At 48.9% G+C, this 13,714-nt stretch overlaps 2 protein-coding genes across 10 annotated transcripts in view; one reads left to right on the top strand and one right to left on the bottom strand.

Annotated features, from left to right (window-relative positions):
• CAMKK2 (calcium/calmodulin dependent protein kinase kinase 2) overlaps positions 1 to 13,714 on the bottom strand; it is a 61,698-nt gene that overhangs the window by 24,174 nt on the left and 23,810 nt on the right. For all 9 annotated transcript variants that reach the window (XM_074402149.1, XM_039472348.2, XM_074402147.1 and 6 more), the window contains exons 3-7: positions 12,047 to 12,094; positions 9,255 to 9,308; positions 8,475 to 8,526; positions 3,608 to 3,741; positions 696 to 732 (exon numbers count right to left, since the gene is read on the bottom strand). In XM_074402149.1, the coding sequence (XP_074258250.1) occupies positions 696 to 732; positions 3,608 to 3,741; positions 8,475 to 8,526; positions 9,255 to 9,308; positions 12,047 to 12,094 (325 nt within the window). The remainder of the gene's footprint in view (positions 1 to 695; positions 733 to 3,607; positions 3,742 to 8,474; positions 8,527 to 9,254; positions 9,309 to 12,046; positions 12,095 to 13,714) is intronic.
• Positions 10,431 to 10,922, top strand: LOC120365054 (large ribosomal subunit protein eL42-like). The gene has a single exon (XM_039472351.2). The coding sequence runs from the start codon at positions 10,511 to 10,513 to the stop codon at positions 10,829 to 10,831; it is 321 nt and encodes a 106-aa protein (XP_039328285.1). The 5' UTR covers positions 10,431 to 10,510; the 3' UTR covers positions 10,832 to 10,922.

Here is a 13,714-nt window from a genome sequence, read left to right as displayed (position 1 = left end):
GTCTCTACAAAAATTTTTAAAATTAGGCCAGGCAAGGTGGCTCACATCTGTAATCCCAGCACTTTGCGAAGCCAAGGCGGGCAGATCACAAGGTCAGGAGTTCAAGACCAGCCAGGCCAACATGGTGAAATCCCATCTCTACTAAAAATACAAAAATTAGCCAGGTGTGGTGGCGTGCACCTGTAATCCCAGCTGAGGCAGAAGAATCACTTGAACCCAGGAGGCGGAATTTGCAGGGAACTGAGATCATGCCACTTCACTCCAGCCTGGGTGAAAGAGCAAAACTCTGTCTCAAAAAAAAAAACTTTTTTAATTAGCTGGGTATGGTGGTGCATGTCTGTAATCCCGGCTACTCAGGAGGCTGAGGAGGGAGGATCGCTTGAGCCTGGGAGATCAAGGCTCCAGTGAGCTGTGCGCCATTGAACTGTAGCCTGGACAATAGAGCGAGACCCTGTCTCCGAAAAATAAATATACGCAAATGAATGAAGAAGAGATCCAGATAAAGTTCCAGCAAGAACTCCCTTCTGCCTCCTGATCCCAACCATAGTGTGGCCTCCAGTGGGGCCAGCTGGACCAGGAAGGGGAAAGCTATCTTTGGTGGGAGGTGCCAGGGCACGGGCTGCCTCGAGAGGACCCCTGGGCATTGGCAGGTGTGTTGCCTGAGTGAGGATGGTAGAAGAAAAGGGCTTCCTTACCCATGTACAGATGGTCCTCATTGGGGTCATCCAGGACCTTGGCACAGCCGCACAGAACAGGCAGGAAATGGACGGCAGGGGACAAAAAGAGAGAACAGATATGAGCAGGAAGGAAGCAGCATCCACGTGGCTACGTTTGCCAACAGAAGGGCTGCACTTGGCAGTGAGTTTCCCAGTTAAGATGGAGGGCATAGGGAAAACTCCAGAGTGTGAGATCCTAATGGCTATGTGGAAAATAAATGCCTCTTAGTCTGATCGTCGGGGATCCGAACACTCAGAAAGGAAGATGCAAAAGGAAGGGGGCAAAATACCCCCCGGGAAATGTCTGTTGCTTGAATAAGAATCCAACCCATCTCCTAGGAGACAAGGGTCTTAAGGGTGAAAATTCAAATCCAATCTGGGCTCAAGTAACTCCGTGAAGCCTCCCCATTGCCCCTTGCCCCACAGGAAATGACGTCGCCCTGCCCGGAACAGCCATAGCACTTTCTCTCTCTCCAAAGGGCAGGCAGCAGGCTACATCCACCTTGGTTTCCTCAGTGGCATCCAATACAGGGTATGGCATACAGTAGGTGCCCAGGGAACATCTGATGAATGAACAAACAGATGGGCTGGCAAATAGTCTTGTTGGGTGTAAAGGCCAAATGCCATAGGGTAGCAGAGAGCAAGACACCCTGCCAGGACCCAGGGCCACTCGCTAACCAAACACCCTTGGGCTTCCTCAAAGATGGCCAACTCCAGCACCAGCAAGTCAAGACTGTGACACTTAGTGTGACTGGTAGTGATGGCCTGCAACTGCCATCCGTCTTCTTTGGGAAGAAACACATGCAGCCTCCCTGGCTAGACCAGTCCCCTTGATTCTTCCCCCATCACGTCTGCCTTCTCTAGCCACCCAAGATCAAGAAGACAGCAGGCCCCGGGAAAGGGAGGCACCGCAGGCAGAGCCCAGGCAAGCAGCCTGAAGCCCTGAGCCGTGCCCTGTGGGAAAGGCACACACGGGGCCTTGTCCACCTGGAGTTCTGCACTAGTAGAGTCACAGGCAAGGTGGTAGCCAGCCCTCACATCTCCTGAAGGCAGCGTGTACTCCCCCAAATAGAGGCCTCCAGCTCTTTATACATGCAGGTCCCTGCCCTGCAGTGCCTTTCCGTGACTTCTCATCAAGGGAACAACCATGGCCACCTCAAACGTCATTTCCTCTAAGAGGCCCCTCCCAGCCTCTCCCAGTGAGCTGGCTGCCCTGGACTCCCATGGCACTCCGGACGTCCGGCATAGTGACAAGTCCTCGTCATCTAGACCAGAGGTGCTCCAAACATGGCCTGGAGACTTCTGTGGATCCCCGAGATGCTTTCGGGGAGTTTACAAGGTTCAGCATTTTCACTTTACAACGAAGACAATATTTGCTATTTTGACTCTCTTTCACTAGTCTACAGGGTTTTCCAGAAACTGATATGTTATATCACAACAGATGGAATGCAAAAGCAGATGTGAGAATCTAAATGTCTCCTATTAAGCCAAACATTAACCAAAAAAAGGCAAAAATGAAAAACTAAGCCACTCCACTTTTTATTTTCCATAAAAATGTGTGACTCGTGTTAATATGTAATAAGCTTATTGTTCTCTTTTTGTTTTTTTCTTTTCTTTTTTAGAGTCAGGGTCTTACTCTGTCTGCCAGACTGGAGCGCAGTGGCGCAATCATGGCTCACTGCAGCCTTGAATGCCTGGGCTGAGGTGATTCTCCCATCTCAGCCTTTGGAACGTCTGGGACCACAGGTGTGTAGCACCATACCTGGCCAATTTTTTAAATTTTTTGCAGACATGAGGTTTCTCCATGTTGCTCAGGCTGGTCTCAAACTGCTGGCCTCAAGCAATCCTCCCACCTCAGCCTCCCAAAGTGCTGGGATTATAGGCATGAGCCACCGTGCCCAGCCTGCTGTTTTTAAATGAATTAACAGCTTAAATTTAATTTTCTGAGTTTCAAATTCTAATGTGGTAGCTATTAATAAACATAACTCATAGAAGCAAAAGTGCTATGGGGGTCTTCAAAAAAAAAATTTTTTTCTTTGAGACAGAGTTTCACTCTTGTCGCCCAGAATGGAGTGCCATGGCATGATCTCGGCTCACTGCAACCTCCATCTCCTGGGTTCAAGCGATTCTCCTGCCTCAGCCTTCCCAAGTAGCTGGGACTACAGGCACCCGCCACCATGCCCAGCTAATTTTTTTGTATTTTTAGTTGAGATGAGGTTTTTTTTAGGAGTACAAAGGGATCCTGAGACCTAAAAGCATGAGAACTGCTGATGTAGAGCAGGGGCTGGCAACCTACAGCCTATGAGCCAAACTCAGCCCTCTGCCTATGGATTTTTTATTTATTTGTTTCATATTTTTAGTAGAGACAGGGTTTCACCACATTGGCCAGGCTTGTCTCAAACTCCTGATCTCAAATGACCTGTCCGCCTTGGCCTCCCAGAGTGCTGGGATCACAGGTGTGGGCCACTGGGCCTGGCCTTGTTTTTGAAAATAAAGTTTTACTGGAATACAGCCATGCCATTTGTTTACATCGTGTGTGCGGCTGCTTTGGCACTACGATTACCCATATGTCTAAGCAGAAAGAGAACCGGCTTTAAAGAGACAGAAATGGGTGAAGGGATCCCTCTGAGCCTCAATTTCTTTGTCCGTAAAGTGAGAGTAACAAACACCTGACAGAGTAACAAACACCTGACAGAAAAACGAAGTAGGCAAAAGAAAGGAGGGGAAAAAAAAGAAATGTGAGTAATAACTAGTCTCCGGGAGCAGTAACCATGACTGAGCCCTGCAGTGAGAGGGCTGGTGTGACTGGGCTCTCCCTGGAAACCAGAGGCGGGTGTTTGGGGATTAACAAAGCCAGGGCCTCCCTCCCTCCTCGGTGCCTCCACCCTCACCTCCACCAGCTTCACCACATTGGGGTGGTCCAGCTTCTTGAGGATGGCGATTTCCTGGTACACCTGCTCGATGGGGCCCCTGGGCTGGATGCAGCCTCCAGGGGCTGGCCGGGTGCCTCGGGGTGGGGGGCGACCTGGAGGAGACAGAAATGGACCAAGGATCAGGGCAAAGAGACCTTCCTTCGCAGAGGGCGGCTGCAGGCGGGATAATGAAAGCGGGAGGGTCTCCGCAGGGCTGAAGGGGCTGCTGCCACCAGGGGCTTTAACGAGCCTTCTCCTCCTGTGCCTCCTCTGCTGCTGCAAGTGAGTGAGGGCGGCGGCCTCAGCCGTCCTGTGAATTCCCTCCTTCCAGCCACATCCCCAGTCCATGATGAGAGGCAGGAGTACTGCGGCAACTGTAGCCTAGCTCAGCAACCTCAACACCCCAGCGTGAGTCAGTCGCTGCCCCTCTCTGGGCTCAGTTTTCGTAGTCCATAAAACAGACATTAACATGATCTCTCATCTCCTTAACTCACAGCACAGATGGCTGGCTGGGCACTGTGGCTCATACCTATAATCCCAGCACTTTGGAAGGCTAAGGCGGGCAGATTGCTTGAGCCCAGGAGTTCAAGACCAGCCTGGGCAACACGGCGAAACTCTGACTCTACAAAAATTACAAAAAATTAGCCAGGTATGGTGGCACGTGCCTGTGGTCCCAGCTACTCAAGAGCTGAGGTGGGAGGATCACCTGAGCCCAGGAAGGTCAAGCTTGCAGTGAGCCATGACCATGCCACTGCACTCCACCTGGGTGACAGAGCGAGACTCTACCTCAAAAAAAAAAAAAAAAAAAAAAAAAAAGAATAGAAATAACACAGATGTAAAATGAAGCCAGAGAGAAGAAAAGAAGCAAGCATCAGGAGAGAAAACAAAAGGTTACGCCAGAAAGGAGAGGCACTCAGGTCACCACCTGACCCTCCAGTAAATAATAAACAAACAGGGCCGGAAGAGGTGGTTCATGCCTATAATCCCAGCACTTTGGGAGGCCGAGGCGGGTGGATCATGAGGTCAGGAGTTCGAGACCAGCTTGGCCAACATGGTGAAACCCCGTCTCTACCAAAAATACAAATATTAGCTGGGCATGGTGGTGGGCACCTGTAACCCCAGCTACTCGGGAGGCTGAGGCAGGAGAATCGCTTGAAACAAGAAGGCAGAGGTTGCAGTGAGCTGAGATCGTGCCACTGCACTTTAGCCTGGACGAGAAAGCAAAACTTCTGTCTCCAAAATAATAATAATAATAATAATAGGCAAACAGTCACAAGGATGTACAGGCCCACAGTGGAAACCCTCATGATGGCACACATCCTGGGTAAGGGAGGCTCTAAGTGTGATTAACAGAACAGAACTGGGATGTGATTGGCCTTGGAAAAGGCAAGGCAAAAGTGCAGGTGTCAGAAGAGGGATATGAAAGAAGAGAAGCTGAGTTCAAAGGAAAAGGGAGGGTGAGAACAGCCTCCTCTTAGAGCGTGGGGAGCAGGGAGACACTCGCCATGCAGTGAGGGGAAGTGACGGGTGTGTGGCCACAGAGGAGCTGGCCAGCCTGCTGGAGAAAGGGAGGTGCTAAGGTCAGGATGTTTGTGATCCTCCAGAATTCTTGTGTGAAAACCTGATCCCCGGTGTGATGGTATTAGGACATGGGACTTCCGGAGGAAAGGAGGTCGGGAGGGTAGAGCCCTCATGAATGTTATAAGAGACCCCAGAGAGCTGCCTCGCCCCTCTGCCATGTAAGGATTCGGTAAGAAGGCACTATGCATGTTTGTTTGTTCGTTTGTCTTGAGACAGGGTCTGTCTCCCAGGCTGGAGTTCAGTGGTGCAATCAAGAATCACTCCAGCCTTGAACTCCCAGGCTCAAGTGATGCTCCCACCTCAGCCTACCAAGTAGCTAGGACTACAGGCACACACTACCACGCCCAGCTAATTTTTAAATTTTTGGTAGAGACAGGGGGTCTCACTACATTGCCCATGCTGGTCTCCAATTCCTGGGTTCAAGTGATTCACACACCTCAGACTCCCAAAGGCTGGCGTGAGCCAGCGCACCGCACCTGAGACGGTGCTAATTATGAAGCAGCCTCCAGAAGTGTGAGAAATAAATGTCTGTGGGTTAGGCCACCCAGTCTCGGGGACGTTGCTATAGCACACCGTTTGTTATTTTGTTAAGACAGGAGGTAAGAAGGAGTGTTTAAGCAGGCAAAATCCTCCACAGTCACTGGAAGAAGTCAGAAGCAGATGTCAAAAATGAATAATAGTGACACAAGGATTACTGCCTGGTACAGTAATTGGATACGAAGGATAAATGAGGGTCCCACACTCTGATTTCTTTTTGGCCCAAGCTGACATTTTGCCCAGCAGCGCAGGCAGGGAGCTTCCACTGAAGCAGCCTCTGACATACTCACCTGCAGGCCTGTCATCTGACCACACACAGGACTTACCAGCAACTAACAGCACTAAAAGCCAAGTCTGCCTCTAGGAGAAGGGAAGAGAGCAAGAAACTCTCCTCCATTGTATGCCCTCCTGTCCTTTGGCTTTTTTTTTTTTTTTTTTTTTTTTTTGGTAGCTATTATTCAAATACCTCATGGTATTTAAATTTTTTAAATTTACCCTTTTTTTTTTTTTTTTGAGATGGAGTCTCGCTCTGTCACCCAGGCTGGAATGCAGTGGCACGATCTTGGCTCACTGCAATCTCCACCTCCCGGGTTCAAGCGATTCTTCTGCCTCCGCCACCCAAGTAGCTGGGATTGCCACCCCCAGCAAATTTTTACATTTTTAGTAGAGATGGGGTATCACAATATTGGCCACATTGGTCTCAAACTCCTGACCCCATGATCCGCCCACCTCAGCCTCCCAAAGTGCTGGGATTACAGGCGTGTGCCCGGCTTTTTTTATCTTTTTTTTTTTTTTTGAAAGGTAATCTCACTCTGTTGCCCAGGCTGGAGTGCAGTGGCACGATCTCGGCTCGTTACAACCTCCATCTCCAGGGTTCCGGTGATTCTCCTGCTTCAGCCTCCCAAGTAGCTGGGACTACAGGTGAGTGCCACCACACCCAGCTAATCTTTGTATTTTTAGTAGAGACGATGTTTCACTGTGTTGGCCAGGTTGGTCTTAAACTCCTGACCTCAAGTGATCCACCCGCCTCAGCCTCCCGAAGTGCTGGGATTACAGGCGTGAGCCACTGTGCCTGGCCGACTACTGAATACTTTCAATGCCTCCCCAAATATATACATATCTATATCTAGTATCTATTGGCATTTACCCATCATGTCCCCTGTCCCCCAGGGCCCCTAGCAATCACAAATCTACTTTTGTTCCTATGGATTGGCCTATTCTGGGTATTTCACATAAATAGAATCATATAATATGTGACCTTTTGTGTTAGGCCTCTTTTTTTTTTTTTTTTTTTTTTTTGAGATGGAGTTTTGCTCTTGTTGCCCACAGTGGAGTACAATGGCATGATCTCGGCTCATTGCAACCTCTGCCTCCCAGGTTCACGCAATTCTCCTGCCTCAGTCTCCCAAGTAGCTGGAATTACAGGCACCCGCTACCACACCTGGCTAATTTGTGTATTTTTAGTTGAGACATGGTTTCACCACGTTGGCCAGGCTGGTCTCAAACTCCTGACCTCTGGTGATCCGCCTGCCCTGGCCTCCCAAAGTGCTGGGATTACAGGTGTGAGCAACTGCACCTGGCCAGGCTTCTTTCACTTAATATAATGTCTTTAAGACTCCTTTGTGTTGGAGCATGAATTGGTACTTCATTACTTTTTATGGCTGAATAATACTCCATTGGCTGCATGTCTACTCTATTCATTCGCTGAGGACATGTCAGTTGTTTCCATGTTTTAGTTATTGTGACTAAACCTGCTATGAACATTCACATACAAGCTCCTGTGTGAACACGTATGTTCTGTTCTCCTGGGTACGTAAGTAGGAGTGAAATTACTGAATTATGGTAACACCATGTTTAACTTTTTGAGGAATCGCCAGAGTGTTTTCCTCTACTGGATTTTTTTTACTTCATACCTATATAACTTTAATAAATATTTTTATTTTATTATTTTTTGAGACAGAGTCTTGCTCTGTCACCCAGGCTAAAGTCCAGTGGCATGATCTAGGCTCACTGCAAACTCCACCTCCCAGGTTCAAGCAATTCTTGTGCCTCAGCCTCCCAAACAGCTGGGATTACAGGTATGCGCCACTACCCTTGGCTAATTTTTGTATTTGTAGTAAAGATGAGGTTTCACCTTGTTGGTCAGGCTGGTCTTGAACTTCTGGCCTCCAGTGATCCACCTACCACAGCCTCCCAAAGTACTAGGATTACAGACATGAGCCACTGTGTCCAGCCATAAATATTTTTAAGAAAAAATGAATGAAGAGGCTGATGGTGGCTCACCCCTACAATCCCAGCACTTTGGGAGGCCGAGGCAGGCAGATCACAAGGTCAAGAGATCAAGACTATCCAGGCCAACATGGTGAAACCCTGTCTCTACAAAAAATACAAAATTAGCTGGGCATGGTGGTACATGCCTGTAGTCCCAGCTACTCAAGAGGCTGAGGCAGGAGAATCGTTTGAACCCTGGAGACAGAGGTTGCAGTGAGCCAAGATTGTGCCATTGCACTCCAGCCTGGGAGACAGAGTGAGAGACACCGTTTCAAAAAAAAAAAAAAAAAAAAGAATAAATAACCTCAGCAAGAAGTCAAGCTCTGCCTTCGGTAGAGAGCCCTGAGTGGGATGGGGTGCCCCCACAGGGCACCCTCTGCGACAGTTCCCATCCAGGGGGCTCTGCTCTGTCTTGCCCCAGCACCTGCACCTAAGAATAAAGCCCAGCCAAACTCACGTGGAAAGCCAGCCTGCCGGATCAGCTTCTTTTTGGACAGCACCTTCATTGCCTACAGGAAAAAAGACCCCAGGTCCTGGTTAAAGCAGGGAGGAAAAGGAGGAGGAAGGCGAGGTGAGGGTTCGTCTACTCTAAGGCTGGCCCAAGCTCCTGGCCCCTTGGCAGGCTCAGGACAACAGAGTAAGCCCCTCATTACCAGAGGGGGTCAAGCAGCCATGAGGTGTAGGGAGGCTAGACTCCTAGGGTGCCTCCAGCCCTGAGGTGTTCCTGGGGCCCACAGTCAGCTCTCCCAGGTGGGAAACCATGAGCCTCGGGACTTGCTGCTATCGAATCAGAACACAAAGGAGCTGGAGCAATGGGCAAAGGAGGGGCAGGACTGGTTGTTTTACACATGGGGATATAGCACTTGTCAGGGACACATGGTTGGCACACAGTAGAGGCAGGTTCAAACCTATGCTGGACTGACTCCAAAGCCACCCACACAGGCATCTTTGTCACTGCTGCCTTGTTCTCAGTACTACGGAGGATACAGAGATGAGAGCTCAGAGGAAGGGCATAAATGCCTTCTGTTGAATGAGTAACTCCTGGGCTAATCACCTCACCTCCCCATTTTCCCATCTGTAAAACGGGCATACCACTTCCTTCCTAAGGCATGAAATAAACATGACCTAAGAATAAAACGAGACAACAGCTATGAAAACTTTCCAGCAAGCTGAGTGCTGGAAAGGAGGCTCTCCTGTGGATAAGGATGGGGGCAGGGAGGAGAATGCGGATACTCACATAGTAGGTATTGTCATTTTCATTGTAGGCCAACTTGACGACGCCATAGGAGCCCTGGATAAAGGGAGATGCCCATGACATACTATCCAGAAGTTAAGATCTGCAAAATGAGAACCCTAATACAGAGGGTGCAAACCGGCAGCCCATTGGCCAAATCTGTCCCACAACTGTACTTTGTTGGAGCCCAGGTTTTCACAAAGTTCAGACTAATTGCCAACATTTAAAAACAGAAAGAGCCGGGCGCGGTGGCTCACGCCTGTAATCCCAGCACTTTGGGAGGCCAAGGCGGGTGGATCACAAGGTCAAGAGATCAAGACCATCCTGGTCAACATGGTGAAACCCCATCTCTACTAAAAATACAAAAAAAATTAGCTGGGCATGGTGGCACGTGCCTGTAATCCCAGCTACTCAGGAGGCTGAGGCAGGAGAATTGCCTGAACCCAGGAGGCGGAGGTTGCGGTGAGCCGAGATCGCGCCATTGCACTCCAGCCTGGGTAACAAGAGTGAAACTCCCTCTCAAAAAAAAAAAAAACAGAAAGAGCTGGGCCAGGTGCAGTGGCTCACACCTGTAATCCCAACACTTTGGGAGGCCAAGGCAGGCAAATAGGCAAATCACTTATGGTTAGGAGTTTGAGACCAGCCTGGCCAACATGGCAAAACCCTGTCTCTACTGAAAATACAAAAATTAGCCGGGCATGGCAGTGGGTACCTCTAATCCCAGCTACTCGGGAGGCTGAGGCATGAGAAGTCCTTGAACACGGAAGGCAGAGGCTGCAGTGTGCCAAGATTGCAGCACGGCACTCCAGCCTGACTGACATAGCAAGGCTCAGTCTCAAAAAAAAGAAAGAAAGAGGGCCGGGCGCGGTGGCTCAAGCTTGTAATCCCAGCACTTTGGGAGGCCGAGGCGGGTGGATCACGAGGTCAAGAGATCGAGACCATCCTGGTCAACATGGTGAAACCCCGTCTCTACTAAAAATACAAAAACATTAGCTGGGCATAGTGGTGCGTGCCTGTAATCCCAGCTACTCAGGAGGCTGAGGCAGGAGAATTGCCTGAACCCAGGAGGCGGAGGTCGCGGTGAGCCGAGATCGCGCCATTGCACTCCAGCCTGGGTAACAAGAGCGAAACTACGTCTCAAAAAAAGAAAGAAAGAAAGAAAGAAAGATCTGATAGGCGAGGCGAGAGCTGCGCGAGGCGAGTGTCTCGGACACCGTTTCTGGTTTTCATCATATAGACAGACCAGCCCTTCTGCAAAGATGGTCAACGTACCTAAAACCCGAAGAACCTTCTGTAAGAAGTGTGGCAAGCATCAGCCTCACAAAGTGACACAGTATAAGAAGGGCAAGGATTCCTTGTATGCCCAGGGAAAGAGGCACTATGATCGGAAGCAGAGTAGCTATGGTGGGCAGACAAAGCCAATTTTCCGGAAGAAGGCTAAGACCACAAAGAAGATTGTGCTCCGGCTGGAATGTGTTGAGCCTAACTGCAGATCCAAGAGGATGCTGGCCATTAAGAAATGTAAGCATTTTGAACTGGGAGGAGATAAGAAGAGAAAGGGCCAAGTGATCCAGTTCTAAACTTTGGGATTTTTTCTTTTAATATTGGAAAGAAAATGTTGAAGCCGTAGAAAAATTACCTGTTAGAAAATAAATACAGTGATATTCTTATAAGAAAAAAAAAAGAAAGATCTGATATAAAAATCCATATTCCGGCCAGGCGCAGTGGCTCACGCCTGTAATCTCAACACTTTGGGAGGCCGAGGTGGGTGGATCACGAGGTCAAGAGATCGAGACCATCCTGGTCAACATGGTGAAACCCCATCTCTACTAAAAATACAAAAATTAGCTGGGCATGGTGGCGTATGCCTATAGTCCCAGCTACTCGGGAGGCTGAGGCAGGAGAATTGCTTGAACCCAGGAGGCGGAGGTTGCGGTGAGCCAAGATCGTGCCATTGCACTCCAGCCTGGGTAACAAGAGCGAAACTCCGTCTCAAAAAAAAAAAAAAAAAATCCATATTCCTTCCAGGCACAGTGGCTTACACCTGTAATCCCAGCACTTTGAGAGGCCAAGGAGGGCAGATCACTTGATGTCAGGTTTAAGAACAGCCTGGGCAACATAGTAAAACCCCGTCTCTACAAAAAATACAAAAATTAGCCAGGTGTGGTGGTGCGCACCTGTAGTCCCAACTACTTGGGAGGCTGAGGCAGGAAAACCGCTTGAGCCCAGGAGGCAGAGGTTGCAGGAAGCTGAGAATGCAAGACTGCACTCCAGCCTCAGTGACAGAGTGAAACGGTCTCAAAAAAAAAATACAGATACCTAGTTTCTTTTGAAAAAAACTGGAAGCTCTAGCTATATGTAGCCCTCATTTCCATATGTTAATGGTTTGCCAAGTCCCTACTACCTTACTACCTTACTACCACTCCCTATTGCCTAACACCTGGCATGCCTCTCTCCTTTCTGTTACTTATTTGTTTTCTATTGGCATTCGGATTTTTGACCATGGTAACCATACCCCCCCTTGGCTAAAACAAAAGCAAAACTAGATGTCAGAGTACTTCGGGGTGAAACAAAACCCCAAATGTGATGGGAATGTAACTATCACCAAGGTAATATGAAATTTCTCTGGAAGCTTTCTGAGCTTCTGCAGAAACATATTTAATTTGACAAAACCCCCTCCACCAGCCTTGCCTCCAAAGACGCCTCTCCTGCTGGCAGCTTTACCCCGTCCCCTCCATAGTACCTCAATGCCCCTAATGAATGCAGAAAACCACCCTGGCTCCGGGGATATTTACCTTTCCAATTTCATCCTTCAGGGTATACTGATTCAGCTGCACACAGTCCTAGAGAGTAAGCAGAGACACATGGAAAATGAATTTTAAGTTTGCAACTAGAGGCCAGGCACAGTGACTCACGTCTATAATCCCAGCACTTTGGGAGGCCAAGGTGGGAGGATCACTTGAGTTCATGAGTTCCAGACCAGCCTGGCCAACATGGTGAAATCCCATCTCTACTAAATAATAGACAAATTAGGCCGGGCATGGTGGTTCATTCTTGTAATCACAGCACTTTGGGAGGCTGAGGTGAGTGGATCACCTGAGGTCAGGAATTCAAAACCAGCCTGGATAACATGGTGAAACCCCATCTCTACTAAAAATACAAAAATTAGCTGGGTGTGGTGGTATACACCTGTAATCCCAGCTACTCAGGAGGCTGAGGCAAGAGAACTGCTTGAACCCAGGAGACAGAGGTTGCAATGAGCCAAAATCGCGTCATTGTACCAGCCCAGGCAACAAGAGCAAGACTCCGTCTTAATTAAAAAAAAAAAAAAAAAAAAAAAAGCCAGGCGTGGTGGTAGGCCACCTGTTATCCCAGCTACTCAGGAGGCTGAGGCACAAAAATCGCTTGAACCCAGAGGCAGAGGTTGCAGTGAGCCAAGATTGCACCATTGCACTCCAGCCTGGGCAACAGAGTAAAACTGTGTCTCAAAAAAAAAAAAAAAAAAAAGAAGTTTGCAACTAGATACATTCCTCCAAATTAAACATACACAGGTAACCAGAACCCAAATCAAGAAAGAGAATATCCCCAGCTCCCCAGAAACCACTCCCACCCCCACCCGCTGCCCCTCCCCAGGGTGACCACTATCCTGACTTCTAACAGCACAGATTTTACTTCTTGTACTTTGTTTTTTGTTTTTTTTTTTTTTTTTTTTTTTTTTTGAGACGGAGTTTCGCTCTTGTTACCCAGGCTGGAGTGCAATGGCGCGATCTCGGCTCACTGCAACCTCCGCCTCCTGGGTTCAAGCAATTCTCCTGCCTCAGCCTCCCAAGTAGTTGTGATTACTGGCATGTGCCACCATGCCCAGCTAATTTTTGTATTTTTTTTAGTAGAGATGGGGTTTCACCGTGTTGGCCAGGCTAGTCTTGAACTCCTGACCTCAGGTGATTTGACCACCTCAGCCTCCCAAAGTGCTGGGATTATAGGTATGAGCCACCGCTCCCGGCCAAAACTTTGGCTCTTTGACACACTACGAAAAAAATCAAAACAGCCAAGTACAGTGGCTCATGCCTATAAACTCAACACTTTAGGAGGTCAAGGCAGGAGGACTGCCTGAGCCCAGAAGTTTGAGGTAACAGTGAGCTATCATCACACCACTGCATTCCAGCCTTGGCAACAAAGTGAGACTATCAAAAAAAAAAAAAAAAAAGAGAGAGAGAGAGAGGGAAAAAAAGGGAAGAGAAAGAAAGGGAAGAAGAGAGGGCGGGTGGGGAGGGCAGGGGAGGGGAAGGTAGGGGAGGGGAGTGGAGGGCAGGGGAAAGAGAAAGAGAAAAAGAAAGAGAAAGGGAAGGGAAGGAAGGGAAAGAGAAGGGGAAGGGAAGGGAGAAAGAAAAGGAGAAAGAAGCCGGGCGCGGTGGCTCACGCCTGTAATCCCAGCACTTTGGGAGGCCGAGGCGGGTGGATCA

The sequence above is a fragment of the Saimiri boliviensis genome, chromosome 7 (genome assembly GCF_048565385.1).
Source record: "Saimiri boliviensis isolate mSaiBol1 chromosome 7, mSaiBol1.pri, whole genome shotgun sequence".
NCBI lineage: Eukaryota > Metazoa > Chordata > Mammalia > Primates > Cebidae > Saimiri > Saimiri boliviensis.
This window is presented reverse-complemented; position numbering and strand designations above follow the sequence as displayed.

Coding starts and splice junctions, on each gene's coding strand:
- LOC120365054 (XM_039472351.2), top strand. CDS start 10,511: ATGGTCAACGTACCTAAAACCCGAAGAACCTTCTGTAAGAAGTGTGGC.